The following is a 22,703-nucleotide window of genomic DNA, read 5'->3' as shown; positions in this document are numbered from 1 at the left end:
TGCCACGTACAGGCGACAACATTCATGACTGTGTGATTAGATGGTTTGTGGAGTGGGGTTGCAGGGGGACAAGGACAGAGCCGGGCTCCCTAAGTGCCTGCATGTGTTACACAGATGTTGTTATATAGGGTTACTTCAGATAAAATTATTGTCGAAAATGTTAATTAAAACCTCAAACAATTTGCACTTTGTTTACTCAAATCTGCATAACTGCACAGTGACATAATACTCGAGCTGCTGCCTGCTCTGATTCTCACCAGCTTTCAGCTTTCATCCATGTTTGATGTGTCTACTTGGATAAACACAGTTGAAACTTTGTGTGCTGTGCAATGGAAAAATAAATGGAGTTTAAAGACAATTGTACTAATGTGAAAGCTAATCCCCTCCCACTGACTTTGCTTTCATGTGACTATTTATATTGGATTCTCTTTCTCTACACACATAAAGACTTTTCAAAAGAATAGTGTTAATAGTAGTTGTTTTTAATTTGTTTGCAGTAAACACAGGGAAGATATGAGTATACATAAATTATTTTTATAGATTTAGTTTACCCCACAGCACTTTGAAACAGGGCCACCACTTCTCTGAAGATGTACAATGTTGGTACCCTGGTGCTTGTTGACATCCATTGGATCATTAATCCCCAGCTTTGCTCCAACCTCTTTGAAATACTGTTTGTTGTAACGGCACAACAGAACACAAAGTCACGTAGGTTTGTTCGGAACAAGACATAATACGACCAAACTGCTCTACAACTAATGCTGGCATCATGTAGGGCAAAGCTTAATTAATCTCTTTATAAATATATTGAATGTAAGAGCTCTCTGAAGTTCTAATTGACAGTAACACATATTGTACATTTACAAGGCACCAAATGCCAACACATAGGATCTGTTTAGTAAGTATTTGAAAACTGATGTCAGAAGCTATCTTGCTAAATAATATATTTATGTCACCTCCATTTTTTTCAAACGACGGCTCCTCCACATAGCATTTCCAGATTTGTTTCCATCGAAAATAAGACAAACTGTCTTCAGTTACACACTCTGATGGCTGGTGACAATAGATGAATCTGCTGACTGTAAGCCTCAGCTACACCGCCTCCATCACTCCCCACTCTACTCTGTACCTCAGAAAAAGGATACTTTGGAATTTCACTAAGATAAAGGTTGGGATTCCCGTTCTGTGACTGTAGGTCGAGGGTTTTCGGCTGCCGCTATAAGTCAGCAGTAATGCCCCCCCTGGGAGCAGCTGCACTTGAGAGATGTGAGACATGAGGATGTAGAATTACTACCGCTGCAGCATGCATCACTGCTGTTGTTCCTCTGCAGGTCCTCCGTGTCAGGCTGAGATTAATGGAGCACATCCTGAACCGACCTTGCATGATGCCAGGACGAGAAGCAGGAGACTGCTGAAGAGAGAAGGGTGTCAACGTGTACCAAAAACATATTGATCTAGACCAACTCAGGGCCATAGATGGATAACCTGTCTAAAGAAGGGATCCTCTGGATCAGTATCTGACTGCACAGCACTGAGTCAAACTTTCTACTTTCCACCCTAGTGTGTTGAATAATATAGGAATTCTGCCATTTAGACAATTTGACACTGTGTCATTTAATCAAACAATGTTAGTAATAACTTCATTTTAGATTTTTTGGAATATGGCTGTTTATTTTCACATGATAGTAAAGGCCTCAACCGACAAAAAAGAAAGGGAATATGTGATGAGTGGGGCAGAGGAGCTGATGATGTTGGTTCAAAAACAAAGTGAAATAAATATATCAGAGGGAGAGGCGGATAATCCCAACCCATCACAGCCATAGCTAAAGCGGGATGAAAACCTCGTCACCCCCCCCTCTCATCCCCACCCCCCCTAATCCGTAAAACATCTGGGGCCGTGTACCTGGTCATGGCAGCCCCCCTCTGCCAGGGGACAATATGGAGAGGGGGGGATTAGGTTGACAGTGAGGTGTGTTACCAGATCCTGTGTTAATGAAAAGCAAGTGGAAGCCCCGCATTCCTACCTCCGTCCATGGCCCACCGCTCCCTGAGGTAGGGGGGCATTTATAGTTCAATGAGCAAAAGGAAGGGGGGCGGGGGGGCGGAGAGAGAGAGAACATGTGTCTTAAGGTCCATGAAACAAGACCCTCCCTAATCTCTCAGCTCTCCATGAGACTGCCCATTGAGTGCCCCCGCTTCCCTAAGAACACACACACACTGGTTTTGGCAGACCCTGTTACAAGTGCACTCGTTTTCATGTACATAGAACAACAGACACACACACAGCTGTTTGTTTGCCTGGCTTATCTTTCTTTGTGTCAGTTTGTTTACTCTCTGAAAGTGCTTCTCTTCTCCATTTAACACATCATTTCTGTTCAAACACTCAGGGACATTTATATATCTTACAATAAAAAACGCCTGTGCTTGGGAAAGTTTACCCTACTAATGAATAGTTTAAAAAAATGAAAATGTATCAAAAAGAAGACCTGGAAAAAAAGCATTCAAGGTATGTGTGAATCAGCTGGCTGCTGAGTGGAGATGTGAAAGCTGTGAGATCCTTCTAGTTTAATATCAGACACAAACATAAACACACCTAATCACAATAATATGCTTTTAAGGTCGGAGGGTTATTTAATAAAGAAGTCTGTCCTGAATAAGTAGAGCTTTGGATAACTCCATCTTTAGCAACATGTTCCTTTTTTATCAAATACTGAGCATTAGTTTGCCATGCAGACGCAGACCATCATTTTAGTAAGGCTGTTTCTTTCACTTCTCCTGCTAGTCACTGCATGTCCTACTTGCAGCACATCACACACATCACACACACACACACACACACACACACACACACACACACACACACACACACACACACACACACACACACACACTGCTGGAGCAGCTAGAGAGGAAGGAAAATTAGTTTTTCAGTAACATTTTGAAAGTAACAAAAAATCACTCAGAGCCTGGCGCTGTATGAGAGGAGCGGAACTTCCCCTCAAACCCGATCATTTCTCAGGACTGCATAAAGAATGACATGTGAAATTTGAATACGTGCAGCAATATCTTCATACATGTCCTCATTCATACGAATGTTTAGAAATTCAGACATCTCTCTACCACTACTGTGTTTGCTGATGTGTTGCAACTGTCATTGAAGCATATGTAAGTCATCAACACTCATCAGGCAGTGTGTAAGTGCTGGGATGACGCACTGCTGCCTGCACTGTGCCAGGTTGGCCGACAGTGTCCCCTGCTACGAAACCAGTTTCCTCTAGTGTCCCATAGTGGTCTTGTGGTGTATTTCTGTGGTGAGTGACAGTATATTACTTCTATTACTCTTACCATCCCAGACAGTCTTTGGGGGCCACAGCTAGTTAGGTAATGACTCCTTTAGGGTTGTTCTAATTGATACCAGTGCATCCCAGAGTATAAATCAGCCAGGCAGTGGTCAGATAACGGTTGCCAGGGAGAAACCGACGTGGTAAATCAATGTCTCCGATCCTATCTAATCTTACCCAAGCGTTTGCCAGGAATGTATTTCACTTTAGAAAGATTTTCATCTATACTGTCCGCCCCACCCACTTTGATCCCTGGGTGTTGACAGATGTGCTGCTTTACTGGCACTTCTATATGCAGAGCTTGTGAAATATGCAGGTGTTGGTGTATGCACTGATCTTTCTGTGACCATAATGCTGAAGTTTCACAGCATGTTGCTGTTTCATCATATTTTGATTGCTCACACATTGACGCCCCTGGATTATACTTTGTATTCTTTACTCTAGCTCAGTGCATACTTTGTGTGTTTGGTGAAGGTGCTCCTCAATGCAGGAGATTGACGTTTGTTTTTCTAGCAGCTGGTTATAGGTATAAATGTTTGAATGATGTTGTTAATTGTTAATGAGAGATCACAGATGGCAAAAAATCCGTTCTTTGCGTGCGCGCGTGCATTATATGGTTATGGTATATCTTCACCATTATTTTACTTTTTATTAAAACTTTGTTGTAGTATAGAGAATATCGTGCATGTCACATTGTTTAAAAAACACTTTTGTCTTTATTCTACACTACTGTTGACTTTTTAAGGTCCACCATGTAACCTTTATAGGTCTGGTTACTGAAGTGGCTGTCGCTATTTTTTTTTTTGTCAGTTTTTGCATCATGGATGATCACTCCACTGGCCTCTATGCGTCCTTGCAATCTCCTTTATTCTTCTCCAATCATGCTTTTCCATCCTCTCTCATATACTGGTTTATTTCTGAATTATGTGTAAATGTTGCGGACTCCATTTAGGTTGAGCAGGTTCACAGGTACCCCCTGACTCACCCTGCAATCCTTTCCCTGCTCTGTTTTTCCCCATTAACATTTCCTCCTCTCCTCCCGGCTCATGGCACCACTTCACAGCGGTGTAATGTGTTCGGGCTGTCTGCTGACACATTGTTGGAAACAAACCTTAAAAGCAGTGCTATGGTCATTCAGGGCAAAGGCAGGGATGGAGAGTGTGGAGAAATGAGCCTCTGACTATTTCTCAGCCCGGATGGAAGAATGGATTTAGAGATAAAAGAAAGGGACCCCGCCCCCCCCCCCTTTATTAAAACCACCCTCAATTAGAATGATGATGCTGCTGCTGCTGGCTTTAGCACCAGGAAGCTGCGGTCAGTGTGGCTGTAAATGAGGCAGGGAGTTGAGAGAGAGTGCTTTGATACTCATGGTGTGTGTGTGTGTGTGTTTCCACTTGTTCACCTATAGGTAAATGGAGTGTTTTTCTAGGTGTAGTGTACATGGTTTGCCTATCCTGCATGTGTCTTTGAACATATGCTTGTTTCTCCTTGTATTAGTTTGAAAGACCCTCCCTTTAACAGGCCAGTTTGGGAGTTCCAAAGTGCTGTCTAATGAATCCTAGCCATGAAAATAAAGCTGATGTCCACAGTTCAGTTAGAAATCTCTAGCAGCTCTCTCTGCACTGCTATGGCAGAAGATATTAGCAGGTAAACTGCCAAATCATATCAACAACGTCTCTCCTTAGAGAAATGAGTCATCCCAGTGAAATATTTCCTCTGAAAAGATTTACACAAAATAAGCCCTCCTTCGCTGGAACCCCCCTGTGGTGTGATTGCACTTTAATGTTGAATAAGATGTTCCTGTCCAGTTACCAAGCCTGGAAGGATGTGAGGATGCTTGTGTGTCATATCCATTGAACTGTAGTGTTCTCGCTCTCATACCCCGGGTCTGCATCTCCCTCCCTCCGTGTCTATTTCTATTTGTCTCCTCATTTATCATCTCTTTCCTCACTCCCTTCATATGCCTTTCCATCTCTTCCATCTATGCAGCTTTACCCCGAGTGAACCCTCAGCGCACTGTTGTTGAAGACCTGAAAAGACAGAATAATATAAAGGGAACTGTTCAAATTAAAACAGTTGTCAGGTGCTTTATCTACAGAAAATAACAACACGATGCCTAAAAGATAAATACCAATTATATGATAGAGTTGGTAAGCTGTTTTTTGCTTGTAGATGTTTACCATTATTTTACTTTATATCAAAACTTCTGGGTGTAAAGTTTTACAGATGCTTATTCTTTGTTTTAGAGAATCTTCTGCGTGTCACATTGTTTAAAAAAATACTTTTGTCCTTATTCTACACTACTGCTGTCTTTTTAATGTCAACCAATTCAAAATAGTAACCTTTATAAATAGGTTTAGGTACTGAAGTGGCTGTGTCCTAATGTCAACGACTGGTAGGAAGGATTTCAGTCTACTGGTTTATAGGACCAAAAGTTCACAACAGTGCTTTTATGGAAAGGACAGAGAATGCTGTCCTTTTTAGGTTTCCTCAGGATGATTGGGTGTTTGGATCCTCCGCCTGGGTCACATCAGGGTTTTTCACTGTCATCACAATTTTTTGTGTTGCAGCAGCATAAAACAATACAAGGTCCATCCATCCATCTTCTCCCGCTTTTCCGTCAGGAGGTAACAGCTCCAGCAGAGAGCCCCAAACTTCTCTTTCCCTGGCCAGATCAACCAGCTCTGACTGGGGGATTCCAAGGCGCTCCCAGGCCAGCGAAGATGGCCCGGTAGACAGAGAGCTTTGCCTTCTGGCTCTGCTCTCTTTTCGTCACAACGGTGCGGTAAAGCGACTGCAGTACCGCTCCCGCTGCTCCGATTTTCCGGCCCATCTCACGCTCCATTGTTCCCTCACTCGAGAACAAGACCCCGAGATACTTGAACTCCTTCACTTGGGGTAAGGCTTCATTCCCTACCTGGAGTGGACAGTCCATCGGTTTCCTGCTGAGAACCATGGCCTCAGATTTGGAGGTGCTGATCCTCATCCAAGCCGCTTCACACTCGGCTGCAAACCAATCCAGTGAGTGCTGAAGGTCACAGACCGATGAAGCCATTAGGACCACATCATCTGCAAAAAGCAGTGGTGCAATCCTTAGCCCACCGAACTGCAGACCCCCTCCCCCACGACTACGCCTCGAAATCCTGTCCATGAATATCATAAACAGGATTGGTGACAAAGCGCAGCCCTGGCGGATGCCAACCCTCACCGGAAATCGGTCCGACGTGCTACCGAGGACCCGGACACAGCTCTCGCTTTGGGAGTACAGAGATGGGATGGCCCTGAGTAGAGACCCCATATTCCCGCAGCACCTCCCACAGTATCTCCCTGGGAACCCGGTCATACGCCTTCTCCAAATCCACAAAGCACATGTAGACCGGATGAGTGTACTCCCAGGCCCCCTCCAGGATGCTTGCGAGAATGAAAAGCTGGTCCATCGTTCCACGACCAGGACGAAAACCGCATTGTTCCTCCTAAATCATCGTCAATCAAAGGTTCAACAATCAGCCGAACCCTCCTTTCCAGCACCTTAGAGTAAACCTTCCCAGGGAGGCTGAGTAATGTGATGCCTCTGTTATTGGCACCCTCTGATCCCCCTTTTTAAAAAGGGGAACCACCACCCCGGTCTGCCACTCCTTCGGTACTGTTTCCGACTTCCACCCCATGTTTATGAGACGTGTCAACCTTGACAGTCCCTCAACACCCAGAGCCTTCAGCATTTCTGGGCGGATCTCATCCACCCCCGGGGCTTTGTCACTGTGGAGCTGTTTAACTACCTCAGTGACTTCCCCCCGTGAGATTGGAGTTGATCCCCCTTCATACTCCAGCTCCGCCTCTAACATAGAGGGCGGGGTTGTCGGATTCAGGAGTTCCTCAAAGTGTTTCTACCACCGCCTTAACACACTATCAGTTGAGGTCAACAGCGTCCCATCCTTACTGTACACAGCTTGGATGGTTCCCTGCTTCCCCCTCCTGAGGTGCCGGACGGTTTTCCAGAACAACTTTTCCATGGCTTCTCCGAACTTCTCCCACACCCGCTGCTTTGCCTCGGCCACGGCTGAGGCTGCTGCCCTTCAGGCCTGTTGATACCTTGCAACTGCATCAGGAGTACCCAGGGATAACATATCCCGAGAGGCCTCCTTCTTCAGTCGGACGGCTTCCCTGACCACCGGTGTCCCAAGGAGGTTCGAGGGTTACCGCCCCTTGAGGCACCTAAGACCTTGAGACAGCTCCCCGCCGCAGCTTCGGCAATGGAGGCTTTGAACACCGCCCACTCTGGTTCAATGTCCCCAGCCTACACAGGGATGCCTGAAAAGCCCCACCAGAGGTGTGAGTTGAAGGCCTCCTGGACTTGGGATTCCTCCAGACGTTCCCAGTTCACCCACACTACACGTTTGAGCTTATCAGGTCTGTCCACAGGCTTCCCCTGCCACTTGACCCAACTCACCACCAGATGGTGATCAGTTGACAACTCCGCCCCTCTTTTCACCCGAGTGTCCAAAACATGCGGCCTCAGGTCCGTTGATACGATAACAAAATCGATCATGGACCTTCTGCCTAGGGTGCTCTGGTACCACGTACACTTATGAGCATCCTTATGTCCGAACATGGTGTTTGTTATGGCCAATCCATGACTAGCACAGAAGTCCAGTAACAAACCACAACTCCGGTTCAGATCAGGGGGGCCGTTCCTCCCAATCACGCCCCTCCAAGTGTCTCCATCATTGCCCACGTGTGCGTTGAAGTCTCCCAGCAAGACTAAGGAGTCCACTTCAGTAGCCCCATACAGGACTTCTTTCAGGGTCTCCAAGAAGACAGAATACTCTGAACTGCTGTTTGGTGCATAAGCACACACAACAGTCAGAGTTTCCCCCCCCATAACCTGCAGGCATAGGGAGGCGACCCTCTCGTCCACTGGGGTAAACTCCAACAAAGCGGCACTCAACCGGGGGCTTGTGAGTATCCCCACACCCGCTCGGCGCCTCACACCTTGGGCAACTCCGGAGAAGAATAGAGTCCAACCCCTATCAAGAAGTAAGGTTCCAGAGCCGACGCTGTGCATAGAGGTGAGCCCCACCAGATCCAACTGGTAACGTTCCACCTCCCACACAAGCTCCGGCTCCTTCCCCCCCCAGAGAGGTGACGTTCCACGTCCCCAAAGCCAGCTTCTGTCGCCTGAGTCTGGTCCGTCGAGACCCTCTGCTTTCACTGCCACCCTTCTGGCAGCGCGGGGAAGCGGAGGTGTTGCCCACGTTGCTTTTTCGGGCTGTGCCCGGCTGGGCTCCATGGCAAGCCCGGCCACCAGACGCTCGCCGACGAGTCCTCCTTCTGGGCCTGGCTCCAGAAGGGGACCCCGGGCTTCCTCCGGGCCGGGTATCCTCGCTTTCAGGTGTGTTTTTCATGAGGTCCAATCTTAGTCTGGCCCCTTACCTGAGACCAATTTGCCATGGGAGACCCTACCAGGAACACAAGGTTCCAGACAACACAGCCCCCAGTTTCATCGGGGCACACAAACCTCTCCATCACGATACGGTGCTGGTTCTCGGAAATTGCACATAATTAGAAATTAAAAAGAACAAATCAACTTTTTTCCAGATAATTAAAACTCCCTTTTGCTCTTTCTTTTTTTTTCGTCAATCAATTTGTGACTGCTGAGGGTATCAATGACAGGACAATTGACCTCCTTATCGTTTTTTTTATCCGTGCTCCTTCTGTTTTCCTAGATGCAGTTCAGGCAGCCTCTATGCAGCTGCAGCTGACAGACCTGCTGGTGAGGACAGGACTGAAGCAGCGGGGCCGGGTCCTGCTGGGGCCCTTCTCCTGCAGCAGCTCTCTGGAGGCTCGCTGGTGTCGGCACAGCGGCAGTCCCGGACCGGAGCCTGGCCCCCCTAAACTGCTGCTGGACCTAAAGGGAGGCCTTCTGCAGGTTTGTTTACCCATGACATCAGTTAGGCATCCTCAGTCACAGGACTTAGCACTGCTACAGTTTCCAGAGGTCAGGGTCCGATCAGCACTTCTACACCCTTCACACCCTGCTCTTCACTGTGAAGCCCTGAGTGTCAGTGAGGCTCCACATCTTCCAATCACGAGGCGATCCCTCTTAAACTTCAGTTTGATTGCCCTTGATTTCCAAATGAATAATTTCAGTATTCATAAACTGACCCAAGACACAGACCCCCCCCCCATGTTTGCAGCTGCAGTGCTGACATTAGAGATTGCCTACTGTAGTTCCACCAAAGATTTGACTCACATCTCTGCTGAAGAGGTGGAATATTAAAGGCTATTTTTAGGGGGGGGGTTATACCTTATGTGTGTCTTTTTTTCCTTTGACGAGTTACATAATGTCCACACCGGAAAGTCCCTTTTCAATGTGACTAACTCTACACATTGTTACTAATGTATTATTCCACATCACTGCTTCAGGGGGAACCCCGTACTCCTCCCCCATTTTCAATGATTCCCTTAATGCTTTTATTGCGTGCTCATTAACAGGAACATGACTCGTAGCTCAACACTTAATACGTAATCATACATTACCCATTGTAAATATTGGCGTTTGTGGTGTCTTGATCAAGTGCTGCATAAAAACCACCAGAATTCCTTCCGATTCCTTCTTCTTGTGCTATCCTTCCAAAAATCTGGGGAAAAAATCCCCAAATGTTCCTGTTTTTAGAGTTTAGTCATAACCCACCCTTCCAAGCCAGTGAGTAGCGGGCGGGCAGGCAGCTTGTGTGAAGAGCTTTTGACTCAGAGATTCCTGGTTCTGAGTCCAAACCCCAGGCCGACTGGCTTTGATTGATCACAGGAAGGGGAATGCCGCGGGTAAGAGAGGAGGATGTGAGGTTGTGTTGGGCAATGTTAGAAAGGATGTGAAGGCGTAATGATGAGGGTAACCCTGACTGCTTCTCTTCCTGTTTCGGAGAAGAAGGTTACATTATTTTCAACGGAGGTATTAATGCCTCAGCTGTGAGTCTGAGGTCAGACTTTATACTAATCGGTCTGTTTTTTTTTTATTTCTCAGATGTCACTAGCCTTGTCTCAATAACTTTACCCTACATCTTGACTCCCCTCTGTCTCCTCTCTGTCCCCATCCATCACTCTTGGGGGTTCTCTCACAAACACCTCTCCATCTCTGCTTCTGTCCCTACAGGTCTTCTGGGGTCAGGAACATCTGAGCTGCCTGAAGATGGTGGAGGAGCACCTGCTGGCCTATCTAAACCTCCAGAAAGTTACAGAATCAGCTGATAGCTGCTCCAAGGGCAAGGCTTGCCACATCCAGCCCCCTCCCTCCCCTAGTGCTCCCTCTCCGAGGAGAGAGCACAGCTCAGATGACCTGCGTACAGGACATTTTCAGTACATGCAGAACTCAGGTGAATGTTCATGCAGGGCATGCTGGTCTCTTGATATGATACCATAATACTTAATTTGTTCTTGCATCACAGCAGCTCCAGATCTAGATAAAGCATCGGACACTATGCATCCACATCCTATTTCAAGTAATAAGATTGCTTTCGTTATTGCCAGTAGTGGTGAAGTCCGTAGGGACCTGGCTTGGGAACCGGATGGTCACCGGATCAATTCCCGGAAATACCAAGCGCTGCTGAGGTGTCCCTGAGCAAGGCACCATTCCCTACATTGCTCCCCAGGCGCCGTATATATGGCAGCCCACTGCTCCTAACAATAGGATGGGTCAAATGCAGGATGTACATTTCCCCTCTGTGGGACCAGTAAGGGGTTCTCCTTCTTAAACTTTCATTCCTCAGGACAGCTCAATGCTATCCATCAGTAGCCCAGACTTCATAAATAAAAGTAATAGTATAACCAAACATATAATATTTTGCTCTTTCTTGTTCAAATTAGAATCCCGAATCCAAAATGAACTGTGCCCGTGGTCAATCCTTTATATATCTAAGTTGGTTCAGCTAAAAAAGGAATCTGTTTTCCAAAGTGAGATGTCACTTAAGATACACATCGCCTTAAATCAAAGTCGGATCAAAGCCCTCTGTTGAGAGAAGTTTCATCGGACATGTCTGCCTGGTTCCAGTAACATGCTGTTTATCCCCCCCGGTTTTTGCCTTGTGTGTGCTGTTCTCTGCATGCACACTCACATACGCACACAGGAACATTATACACAGGATCAAACTCCTCTCTGGCTGGAGACCAGCCGTCCACTCTGTCAGCTGTGGTTGAGTCTTTGTTTGTTGCACTGTTCCTCTGTGCTTTGATGCATTTAATATGCTGGCTGAAGCAAGAGAACGTACAGTAGTGAACTAGAACCAAGAGCACAATCTGTCTGCAACATGTTGTAAGCAGCTACAGCACAGCGAGTGGCCCCCAGGGGCCTGACACAGGGATGAATGGAATAGATGGACAGAGGGGGGTGAAAGATGGATAGTGGATAGAAAGAAGAGTCTCTGTTCTTGTCTCTCATTTTTCCAAACTTTAACTCGAATGGAAGCAAAACCTCATGAAAGTCTCTGTTCTTCCTTTCATCCGCCTTTTTTTACTCAAGAAAACAATGTGCTGTCCACCTTCCACTGGGCGCGTCACATGAAGGGAGAAATTAGGCACAGACAGATTTAGCTGCCCCTTGAACTGTGTTTTCTGGAAAGAGACTCAGTGTTTGTGCCTCCAGGGGCCAAACAAAGAAGCAGTTCTCTGCCTCACTGTTTTTTTCAAATAAACATTTTTCCAAAGGACTTGAATCCCAAACAGCAGCCACGACTTAAGTCAAACACCACTCAGAAGTTAAGATGCAGTGTTCTCCAGCTTTTACAGGTGCTGCGCATGGTTCAATCAGTGGTTGTTTACTCAAAAAGCCCAAATGTTTACTCAGCCACTCGTTTATGAAGTATTCCTATGCATATAAACATTCTGAAAGCATGCAAACATCTACAGTGCTATTTTAGCAGATATTGTTTTGGGGTGTTCAAATTCCAGAGACGAAACAGCATCACAGCATCAAATATGTATGCAGGTCAAAGTTAGGTTTTTACACTATAAGCATCGTGATAGAAAAGTGTTGAAGTAGATTGGAATGATACTATAAGTTGTCTCCTCTCAGTATATGGATTTCTCTGCTTTCCGTTCTCTTCATCATCTCATCTGTTGACCAGCTGTCGTGCTCCATTAAACATATATCATGTTTGACTTTTTTACGTCTGCCTTTAAAGCATGGCACTTAGAATTAAGGTAGTTGACCGGATAAAGTAACTTTATTCAGATATTATTGTTAATTCCTCTTCTCTGGTAGCCTCCCAGACACTGCCTGGCCCCCATGAGGTGGTGTTCAACAGCGAGACTGAGGAGAGTCCGGGGGTGATGCTGTGGCGGTACCCTGAGCCCCGCGTCCTCACCTTCATCAGGATCACTCCTATCCCTTTCAACACCACTGAGGACCCAGAGATCAGCACTGCAGACCTGGGGGACGCCCTACAGGTAACTGACACATGTTTGTCCAGTTCCTCTTCTCTTTATCTTCCCAAATGATTCAGAAAATCCTTCCCAAAAATAAAGACGCAGTGCTAAAGGAAGTATACACTGAGACGAGAATCTGATCCCTGCTTAACATCACCTGTAATGAAAGAGAAATAAACTGTCTAAGAGTTGGACTGAGGGCTATTATAATTCCCATGACATGAGTCATGGGAACGTCCATACCCTATGTGTTATTGAATGACGGAGACCCCTGCTGTCCCTCCAACATGTAATACATGTTCAGACAGCTGTGGAAGTCATCTCGCCTGCTCTGGTGTGAACAGCCAGGTGCTCCTCACCCCAGATGAGGTTATAATTTGGCAGGCTGCAGCAGCTACTGAGTCTGCAGGGCCTCAGTGGGGGACAGCACATCCCACTTTTCCTTCTATCACTCATCCTCCGCCTTTCTATCCACCGCCTCACTTTCCAGCTTATCATCCTTCAATGCAAGTTGGGTCCCAAATCACGTTCTTTCCCATCCTCCTCCATATTTTTATTTTTTCCTGGAGCAGAAATATGCTATTATTAGGGACATTTCCCTGACATTGTTATAACTTTAAAAAGACCATGTCCTGTTTATTGATTTAAAGTTTGACAGCTAATTAACTTTGTTTAATCAGATTTTACTCTTTATTTCAATTCTATGTAGCAAAAGGTCGTCTAAAGTCACTTAGATTGGTAAGCAGCCCTCCAGGTACTGGTATTAAAATGTAATCCATGGATGGCTAAAATAAGACGTTACGATCGGCTCTACATTCATAATAACTAGTAAGAATTACTTAATAAATGGTATAAAGACTAGTTGTAAAATGTTCCTCTTGACTCTTGTGCTTATGATGTAGTATTTATAACAATTAAAGTATGTTGATAGTATAACAGTAACCTGAAATGAATGACAGTAGCAAGATTGATTACATTTCCAGTCCATTTGTAAGGACTTTTCAATTCCGTTTTCTAAGCATTGGGGTTGGGTTTCATTCCCTCTTCTTTTTCTCACTGCATCATTCCTCCATCTGCAGGGGAAGTTTCTCATATCCACATATCCTCCCTTTATCTCTCAGATTCTTTTCTGGACTCCCACAATCATTTCAGCTCAAGTACAGATGTTCTCTTCTGTCAGTTTATGTCGACCCAGGAGAGACAAGATATTGGAAGGTGCTGCAGATGTTTGGCTTCTTAACCAGGCCCCACAGCTGTAAAGTCTGTAATGAGAAAACTCCAGAGCTCTCACTGATTGGCCACATATTGAGTTACAGTAGAGAGCAGAGGGAGGGTTAGAGGAAAAGGCAATGATGGACAGAGTAGGAAAAGGGAGGGGATGGTTACTGGGAGCAGATTGACAGGAAGGAGGAGAGAGAGAGAATAATAGATATGGAAGGAGAGGAGGGTTCAAAAAGGCTGGGGATAGCCAAATATGAAGGTTACACTTCCTATAGTCCAGTGGAGATATGATTCTTCAGCAACTGATAAACCGTGTGCCGATCAAGGTCAGCTGCGTCTCTTTCTGCATCTCATCTTATATTTATGTGAATAAGAACGGATGCGTGCGAATGTGGACATTTTTGTGAGAGTGTGTATTACACAGCAGGAGATGAGGAATCACTGGCTGATGAACATGTGGTTTCCCCATCTTTTGCTCCACTCTTCCTCAACCCATCTGGCATGGTCCTTTCTGACTAGTCTGTTAAAAGGAATCAGGTGATGGGGAGGTGGTGAAAAGAGGAGGCTCTGTGCTCCCTGAAACCACTTGACATGGGGATAAGATGCAGAGGGGTGAGATACTCTGTCTGTAGAGGAGAGCTATACATGCTAAGTGTTTAGAGAGGAGCCATTACTATAAAGAGCAAAGACAACAGTTTGAACAGCATCTACAGTATTGAGAAAAGAAAGGTAATGTGCTCTCACAAAAGAGAGCTCCGGTCTGCAGCATGAAAAACATCATTTACCAAGTGTAAATGCCAAACTGGCTTAAATCCATTGTTGAAAGCTACTGTGATGCATTTAGTCATCACAGCTAGAAACAGTATCATGTATCATGGCCTTTTGGAAAGGAGTGATTGTATAGTAATTCTAAGACATTGGTTACAAGGTCCTTCTTACCTCATATTTTGTCCTCTCACTCACATACATACCTATTAAATAAATATTAAGCATATTTTGTGTAAGGCCAGAGGCTATTTTAACAGGACCAAAGTGATAGTGATCCCAGATTGAACTGATTTCAGCCTCCTTCAGACAATAATTATTCTTTCCCTTCTACCAAACTTCAGGTGTCTCTATTGATATATTTCCTGTGTTTCTCCCGGGAACATAAAGTCCAGCAACAGAAAAACGGAAGCATTAAAATCAGCTCAGTTACAGACGGTCGGACGGAGATAGAGGTTCAGAGTTTTGAGAAATGGAAAGTGAGAATTATAGGTCTAAAAAAGAAATGAGGTGTAAAGAGTGAGCATTGAGCTGGAAATGATGATTTCTAATGAGCTTGTTCACCAGCAGGTGGCTGAGGGAATGATTGTTGGAGGTGAAGTGGCTCTGCTCCACATTTTCTCTATCTCCTCATTCCATTCTGCTCTGCTTCTCTCTCCTCTCATTACTTTTGTCACACTTCCCCTTCCTCCTTTAGTTTTCTCTGTGTCTCCACCCTGCTGAAAAGATGAAGCTGGGGTTGTGTGTGTGGGGGGGGGGTTCTTTCTCCGAGTAAAGCTGCCCCTTGTCCCAAGAGCAGATCATATTAACATTTTATAAAATCAAGATTTCCTGCATTTAAATAGTTGTGGTTTCCCAACTGGTTCCAGTATCTCAGAGGGGGAATTCAAGCCTTCTACCATTACTCACAGTCAAACTGCTGCCCGAGCTGTTTTCACATACAGTAGAAAGGGGAACTATGTCAGAGTGATTGGGGGGGCAGCTTACAAACGACAGATCCATGATGGAGCATCAACAGGTTCCCGCCTGTAAAGGGAACCTAAAGTGATGAAGGAAAAGAGGGGGAGAGGAAGGTGACTCATTCTCACCTTCTCACTGCAATGTGGTCCATTTCTCTGAATCATAAGCAGGTGCCCTTACTGATCTTTTTCCATCCCTCTCACTCGTCTGCCCCTCCTTTGCCTCTCTGTGGGGTTGTGAAGCCTGAGAAACAGGGAGTAAACACAGGAGCTGTGATTCAGCCTGACCCCCGCTCAGGGAGCAGCATGAGGAGATACAGTGTGTTAAAGAGGAGAGCTAAACTAGAGCTGAGCATATAGTGGACAAAAGTCCTCTGTTCTGTTCATCTTCACACAGTTTTATTAATACTAGCTTTTCTCAATATGCAAATGTAAAAAATTGATCATGTGCTCGCTGTTTAGGCAGCTGCAGAAAAAGGCTCAGACAAACATCATCAACATGGCCCCATCTGCTCCCCTGCTGTTGCTTTCGTGCATGGCACTGTGGGATGGCCTTTCATGTGTCAGCAGGGCTCTGCACTGCCATCAGGGCCCTGCTGGCCTGCGACCCATATCATAAAAGCTCCATGGCCTGAGATGAACCAGCAACCTCCAGTCCAAACCGCTGCTGCAGCTGTTGTTTTTTGTCATTGTTTTTATGAGAAACACAGGTCCATCAGCTTCACTTCCTCTGCCTTTTTTAATGATGCACGTTTTTTTTCCAGTTAGTAAAAGAAAATGGAATGAGTAAGAAACTGTGGAGAGTCTGTAGATAGTTCTCTGTACAGCGACCCGTTGAACCAGAAAGAGAAAGATTGTATTTTTGCCAAGATAACTATTATTATAGCGGGACAGTGCAAAAGCAGACCCGCGTTAGTCACAGCTAACACACTACACAAATAAGAGACTGTCCATGTGGTTAATTTGATCTGCAGTTTCTACACCTCATTCACCAAAACTTCAGTCCCTCGTTTTAAAAAGTTTGGCCCAACGAAAGAAAAAAAAAAGCCAAGCGTGAAGATCTCAGCATGGGCTTATTCCTGATTTTCCACACTGATTAATGTTAACCTATATGAGCCCACCTGAGACAGCATAGCAGGAGTCATTTTCGGAACAATTTTCATTACATCTCCTAAGTAAACATTTGCTCAAGCCGATGTCAATTCAATTTGTCTGCCGACCGATAAGAGGTAGCTAGCAGTGGAATTTTTAGACTTATAGGCATCAGTGAAATAACAGAAGACCTAATAGCAGTGTTGATATTGTTAATAAAAGTAATGGCAGCAGCCGGGGCCTCAGAGGGGCTCCGGGAGTCTTCAGTTGCAGAGACAAACTCCAGCAATCATCACACCCGGAAATTGAAATGATTTCTGTATGTTGTGTATATTTGCTTTGGTGACTCAACATTTTAAAGAAACTGTTATTGGTCAATCAGTCTCACAAAAGCACCTCCCTGCAGAATAATATTCAGTGTTTTGGCAGCAGCATGTGCGGGTATCAGAAATGGAAATCAGATATGTACTATATATGCAAAATGCCACCAACAGTTCTGGATTAAATATATTTGTAAATATTCGCATTATTGAAACAATAATAACTACTCTCAAGTTGAACTTTGACTCAAAAACTAAATAACATTTAAGATATTTTGCTGTGAAGGCATACTTGACTGGTGCTTAAGCAAAACACAGATTGAATCCTTCCAGCCGAGGGAATGCCAGCTATTCAGGGTTACATGTTGTTTATCAGATAAGGTACACACGCAATCAGGCAGCGGAAACCAACACTGCCTCGACTGTAGCATGCGCTCACATACATACGCACACCTGTGTATACATGCATATTGTCTTTCATACATACAATTATACATACGTCTTCCTCTTGGAAATGTAAATAGGTGCTTTCTCTTCCAAAAAGCAATTTCTAGAGACACAACTCAACATAGCTCAAATCTATTTCTGTTTAGTTTTTCCTTTTCTTTTTTTTCCCATCACCCCTACAACATTTTGGAGCTTGTTATTGATTCCATCTCCTCCAGGGCCATCGCTACAAGATGACGCAAATTCAACCATGCAAATGTATTCCACTGTACCATATATGTACCTCACATATTCATTTCTCTATGCCGTCATCTGTATAGAATATCACAGGTAAAAAAAAACACCCTCTGTGTTTTGGCAACGCAGTTGTGGGAATTCTCTGCGGAGATTCAGTGAGTTTCCGCTCCGGTGGCTCAGCGTCGGGGTTGCGGGTGCACCAGTCTGTCAGGTACAATTATGAGAAGCCTATTCCAGGAAAACCTGTGTGGCACGTCTTACATGATGTCAGCTACAGTTACCTAATGCTCTCACCCCTTTACAGCACAGCCACACACACAAAGCCCTGCACAGACACACACACCAACTTGTGAGTGAGGTTGGTATCCAGGGAGCTTAGAATTCCTGGTCACCAATTGGGTTGTCACACACACACACACACACACACACACACACACACACACACACACACACACACACACACACACACACACACACACACACACACACACACACACACACACACACACACACACACACACACACACACACACTTCCTCCCAGGCATCCTTAAGGTGTGAAGCTAAAAGTTCCTGCCACCTCTGATCCATCAGCGGCTGATGTGCAGGTGGTTGGGGGGGGGGGGGGGGACCTGAGAACCTGGTTCAGTTCACACAGGAGCACCAGACACATTTATGCTAATTTTGGCACAAAAGGAAAGGAGTGAATGGAGCTCGGCAGTCGTCACACAATGTGTGAACACTCACACAGCTGATTGTTATTCAGCGTGAAAAACAGCTCCAGGAGTTCAATGCTAATGGCCTCAGTGTAGCTTACAGTTGCCCGGTGTTTAGTTATGCTGTGGTCCGGCGTTGGTGATGAATTGTCAAGGTTTCAAGGTTTCAAGGTTTCAAGGTTTTATTTGTCATATGCACAGCAGATACAACGTATATGTTGGCAATGAAAATCTTATGTCGCGTGCTCCTCCAACAACTCCACATACATGGTGCAAATAACATAAATAAAATAGTGAAAAAAGAGAGAAGAATATTTACAATAACAACAATATAGATTTAAGGATGTGAAATATATACATATGTGGAATACATTGAAAGTATTTAAATACTTTACACTGTTGAATGAGGAGGTATGGACAGATGCATATATTACGTATAACAGATGTATATGGCAGATATGTATAATATATATATATATATATGTGTGTACTATAAACAGATATGTATGGCAGATGTGTATAATATATATATATATGTATGTGTGTACTATAAACAGATGTGAGTAGACATTCACACAGCTCAGGAGTTCAGTAGTCTTATAGCCTGTAGTATAAAACTGTCTCTGAGTCTGGTGGTCTTGGTCCGGATGCTGCGGTACCGTCTGCCAGACGGCAGCAGACAGAACAGATTGTTGCTGGGGTGATGGGGGTCCTTTAATATCCTACCGGCCTTCTTCCTACACCGCTGGGTGTAGAGGTCCTCCATGGATGGCAGCTCCGTCCTGGTGATGTGCTGAGCAGTTTTCACCACCCTCTGTAGAGTCTTACGGTTGAGGGCGGTGCAACTGCCATACCAGGCGGTGATGCAGCCAGTCAGGATACTCTCGATGGTGCACCTGTAGAAGTTGCAGAGTATCCTGGAGTCCATGTTGAACTTCCGCAGCCTGCGGAGGAAGAAGAGCCGCTGTCGAGCAGTCTTGGATATGACCCTGGTGTGATGTGTCCATGTCAGGTCCTCACTGATGTTTACCCCGAGGAACCTGAAGCTGCTGACTCTCTCCACAGGAGTCCCGTCGATGGTGATGGGTGTGTGTGCCTCTCTCTGCCTCTTCCTGTAGTCCACAATCAGCTCCTTTGTTTTGCTGACGTTGAGATGGAGGTTGTTGTCCTGGCACCAAGATGTCAGGGCTCTGACCTCCTCTCTGTACGCCGTCTCGTCGCCGTCTGTGATCAAAGTTGGTGAGGAGCTCGAGACACGGCAGCCATCCTCGGCGCCATCTTGCTACTACAATGAATTGTCGCCTCGCTGCATTGGTGGTCTCCAGTCAAAGAGCTGTCTCTTTTTTCCAACTGTATGAGAAACTCAACATTGGTTTGTGTGAAGTGAGACAAGTAAAAAGTCACTTGCTCATTCCTTCTCCAAGATGGGGATTTCCTGCGTCTTCAAAGGCTGCCTAAACTTGATGCTTAATGATTAGCAGACGACTGCAGCTGCTAAATGCTGTGTGTGTAACTGGAGGATCCATAGGACTAAACGAGTACCTGTTGTTCAATAACGAAGCCTTACAGTAATCCTGCTGCTGATGAATAATTAGGGTTACACTTAGACCGGACCCTCGGGTTAACATGATGAACATTTGAGGGATAGTATAGTAAGAAACCATTGGAGATTAAGTGAGGACATACAGTATGCAAATATTAAGTCAACTGTTTTCAAAGAATTCCATCTGATCACATGGTGGAAAACTAAGCTTAGTGTTTCAGTAGAACATTTATTTTCAGGGAAACCCCAAAATGCAACCCCACCACCCATATATTATTATTACATACTGTATATTATATTTCAATTTACAATGAATGCCTCTGACCCCAATTTGCCGTTGGGGCCGATCCCTTCGCATGTCTTTGTGTCCTCATAAAGTAAGCCCTACCATGACATTTCTTCCGGGCTCTCTTGAGGAGAACATATCTGTGTCCAGCAGTCTAACTCTGTTTTCACAGCAAATGAAAAAACCTTACGGATCCTCGACAGTCACATTGTTGATTGTGTAATACTAATGCTACGAATAAGGAGGAAAAGAATGCATTCACAAATAAATTATATACATATTTGGGGGTCACGTGTAAGTTGTTCACTGTGTCTTTCATTCCAGGTACCATGCAGCCTAGAATTCTGGGACGAGCTCCAGCAGGCCTTTGTTCCGTACCGGGAGTTCAGCCTCTCAGAGAGCCAGGCCTGCCAGCTGCAGCTGCCCAGCCTCAGCCTGACGGAGCAGCAGAAGGAGCTGGTGGCCTCAGACCTGTGGAGGATAGTGCTCAACAGTAATGGAGAGGGAGGAGATGAGCAGAGGTGGGGAGGATTCATCCTGTTCTGTTTCTCTGTGCTTCAGTGTTTTCTGCATGCTTGTGTATGAAAAAGTGTGCACCCAGGCCACTGAGCACAAAGAGCTAGCAATGTGTCCCTCGCCCCACATCTGGTGTGCAGAGCAGGGAGCGGGCTTGGAAGGCGTTCAGATCGGCCTAATGAGATTTCCCAGCACACCAAGTGCCTGTCAGGGCCCATCCGGATTCCTTCCTGCTTACCTTGAGTGTATCTAATTGTGTGGAAGCTCACGGGAAGCAAGAGGGGTGAAGCCCCCTTTAGTTTGGCTCATAAGATCCTCAGTCTGGGTTGGGCTGGGTTGGGATAGGTTGGACTGAAACACCTTCTACTCCCTTCTCCCTGCCTCCTCTTCTCCTCTCTCTCATGTCATGTCATGCCATTAAATATTCTGTGCTTCACCCTTTTTTCATTTGCGTCTGTATTCTTTTCATTTCTTTCTCATCTTAATTTCCTCTTTTTTTATAACCCCCGCCCCCACCCCTTTTTGAATTAAAGGAACTTCCAGTGAAAGAGTTTTGCCAAGCCCACATTCTGTGTGGCTTAGCGAGCTAAAAAGGGAGGAATAAGAAAACATGTAGGGGAAGAAACTGAGGAAAAAAGTGTACAGTACCAGATACAGTGTAAAGCAAATATACATCTGTGTTTCATTACAATCATAGCCCAAACACTACATTTCCTTTATGTTTAAATTATTTGTCTTTTTAGATCAAAATTGATTCCCTTTTCTTTACTCGCTCGTTTCATCTGCCTTCCTTTAGTTTCCACCAGAAAAAAAATGACTTGGCGGCCCTGCCAACTGGAAGTAATGAAAATTGTCAACATATGATGCTTATCTTTTTAAGGAGCACTCTGCTGCACCAGCGTTCTTCAGGTCTTGAGCGTTTCCTGCTGGAGTTTTTATGGTGGATCATGGTAGCAGCAAATTACAGAGCAAATGGTCATTCACTTCAATTACCCTCCATTCAACATCATCAACCATGACATGCAATTAATGTCCACAGAGAGGTTCTCCTGGAAACTGCAGCAGTAATAATGGACCTTAACTCACAGCCTGGGACGGACAGCGGGGAGGCCCGCTCCATATTATACTCTGAATAATTGTAGCATTTATCTCATTGTACATTTCTGACCAGGATGTCACACAATTCGTAACTCACCGGGCAAGAGACAAAAGCATTCTAAGAAATCATATTATTTTAATTAGCGAGTTTAATTTGTGTGGTCAATATTCCATAGCTTGGCTCAGGGTTTTATTTTATAATGCAACGTTTGATGAAAAAAAAAAAAATGTTCTCCTTTGAACTGTGAAATCATGGTCATATGTTCCTTATATTCTCCATGATGATTTTCCTATTAAATCATTTTATAATCACAGAATGTATTCACATGCTTTCTTTACATTATTAATACATGTTTTCTTTGCTCTTGTAGTGTTTTCAGTGCTCACTTGGTTGTTTTCTCCCAGTCAGAAATACCATTCACTGTTTATGGTTGAGGGTGTGACTGTCTGCTCTTCCTTCAGTCTGGACAGTGAGAGCGGCTCCCAGATGCCCTGCGATCAGTTGGTTTCTCCCATTGCCTTGGCAGCCTGCACCCGTGTGGACTCCTGCTTTGCACCCTGGTTTGTCCCATCCCTGGGTGTGTCCCTTCAACTAGCACAGCTGGACGTTCACTTCTGCCACCATCTGGAACAGCTGGGCACAGGTAAGACAGAAAAAAACCCAGTCACAGTTGTAGATAAGATTGAAGGGAAATTGGAAGTGGGAAGATCAAAGTCAAAGATACCCGAGGGTGTAAATGCTAAGT

At 45.1% G+C, this 22,703-nt stretch overlaps 1 protein-coding gene across 6 annotated transcripts in view; it reads left to right on the top strand.

Annotated features, from left to right (window-relative positions):
• LOC134861661 (intermembrane lipid transfer protein VPS13B-like) overlaps positions 1-22,703 on the top strand; it is a 325,581-nt gene that overhangs the window by 232,636 nt on the left and 70,242 nt on the right. For all 6 annotated transcript variants that reach the window (XM_063879045.1, XM_063879048.1, XM_063879049.1 and 3 more), the window contains exons 39-43: positions 9,065-9,267; positions 10,492-10,711; positions 12,595-12,779; positions 20,668-20,864; positions 22,420-22,601. In XM_063879045.1, the coding sequence (XP_063735115.1) occupies positions 9,065-9,267; positions 10,492-10,711; positions 12,595-12,779; positions 20,668-20,864; positions 22,420-22,601 (987 nt within the window). The remainder of the gene's footprint in view (positions 1-9,064; positions 9,268-10,491; positions 10,712-12,594; positions 12,780-20,667; positions 20,865-22,419; positions 22,602-22,703) is intronic.

The sequence above is a fragment of the Eleginops maclovinus genome, chromosome 3 (assembly GCF_036324505.1).
Source record: "Eleginops maclovinus isolate JMC-PN-2008 ecotype Puerto Natales chromosome 3, JC_Emac_rtc_rv5, whole genome shotgun sequence".
Lineage (NCBI taxonomy): Eukaryota > Metazoa > Chordata > Actinopteri > Perciformes > Eleginopidae > Eleginops > Eleginops maclovinus.
Note: the sequence above shows the minus strand (reverse complement) of the source record. Positions and strands in the feature narration are given on the sequence as shown.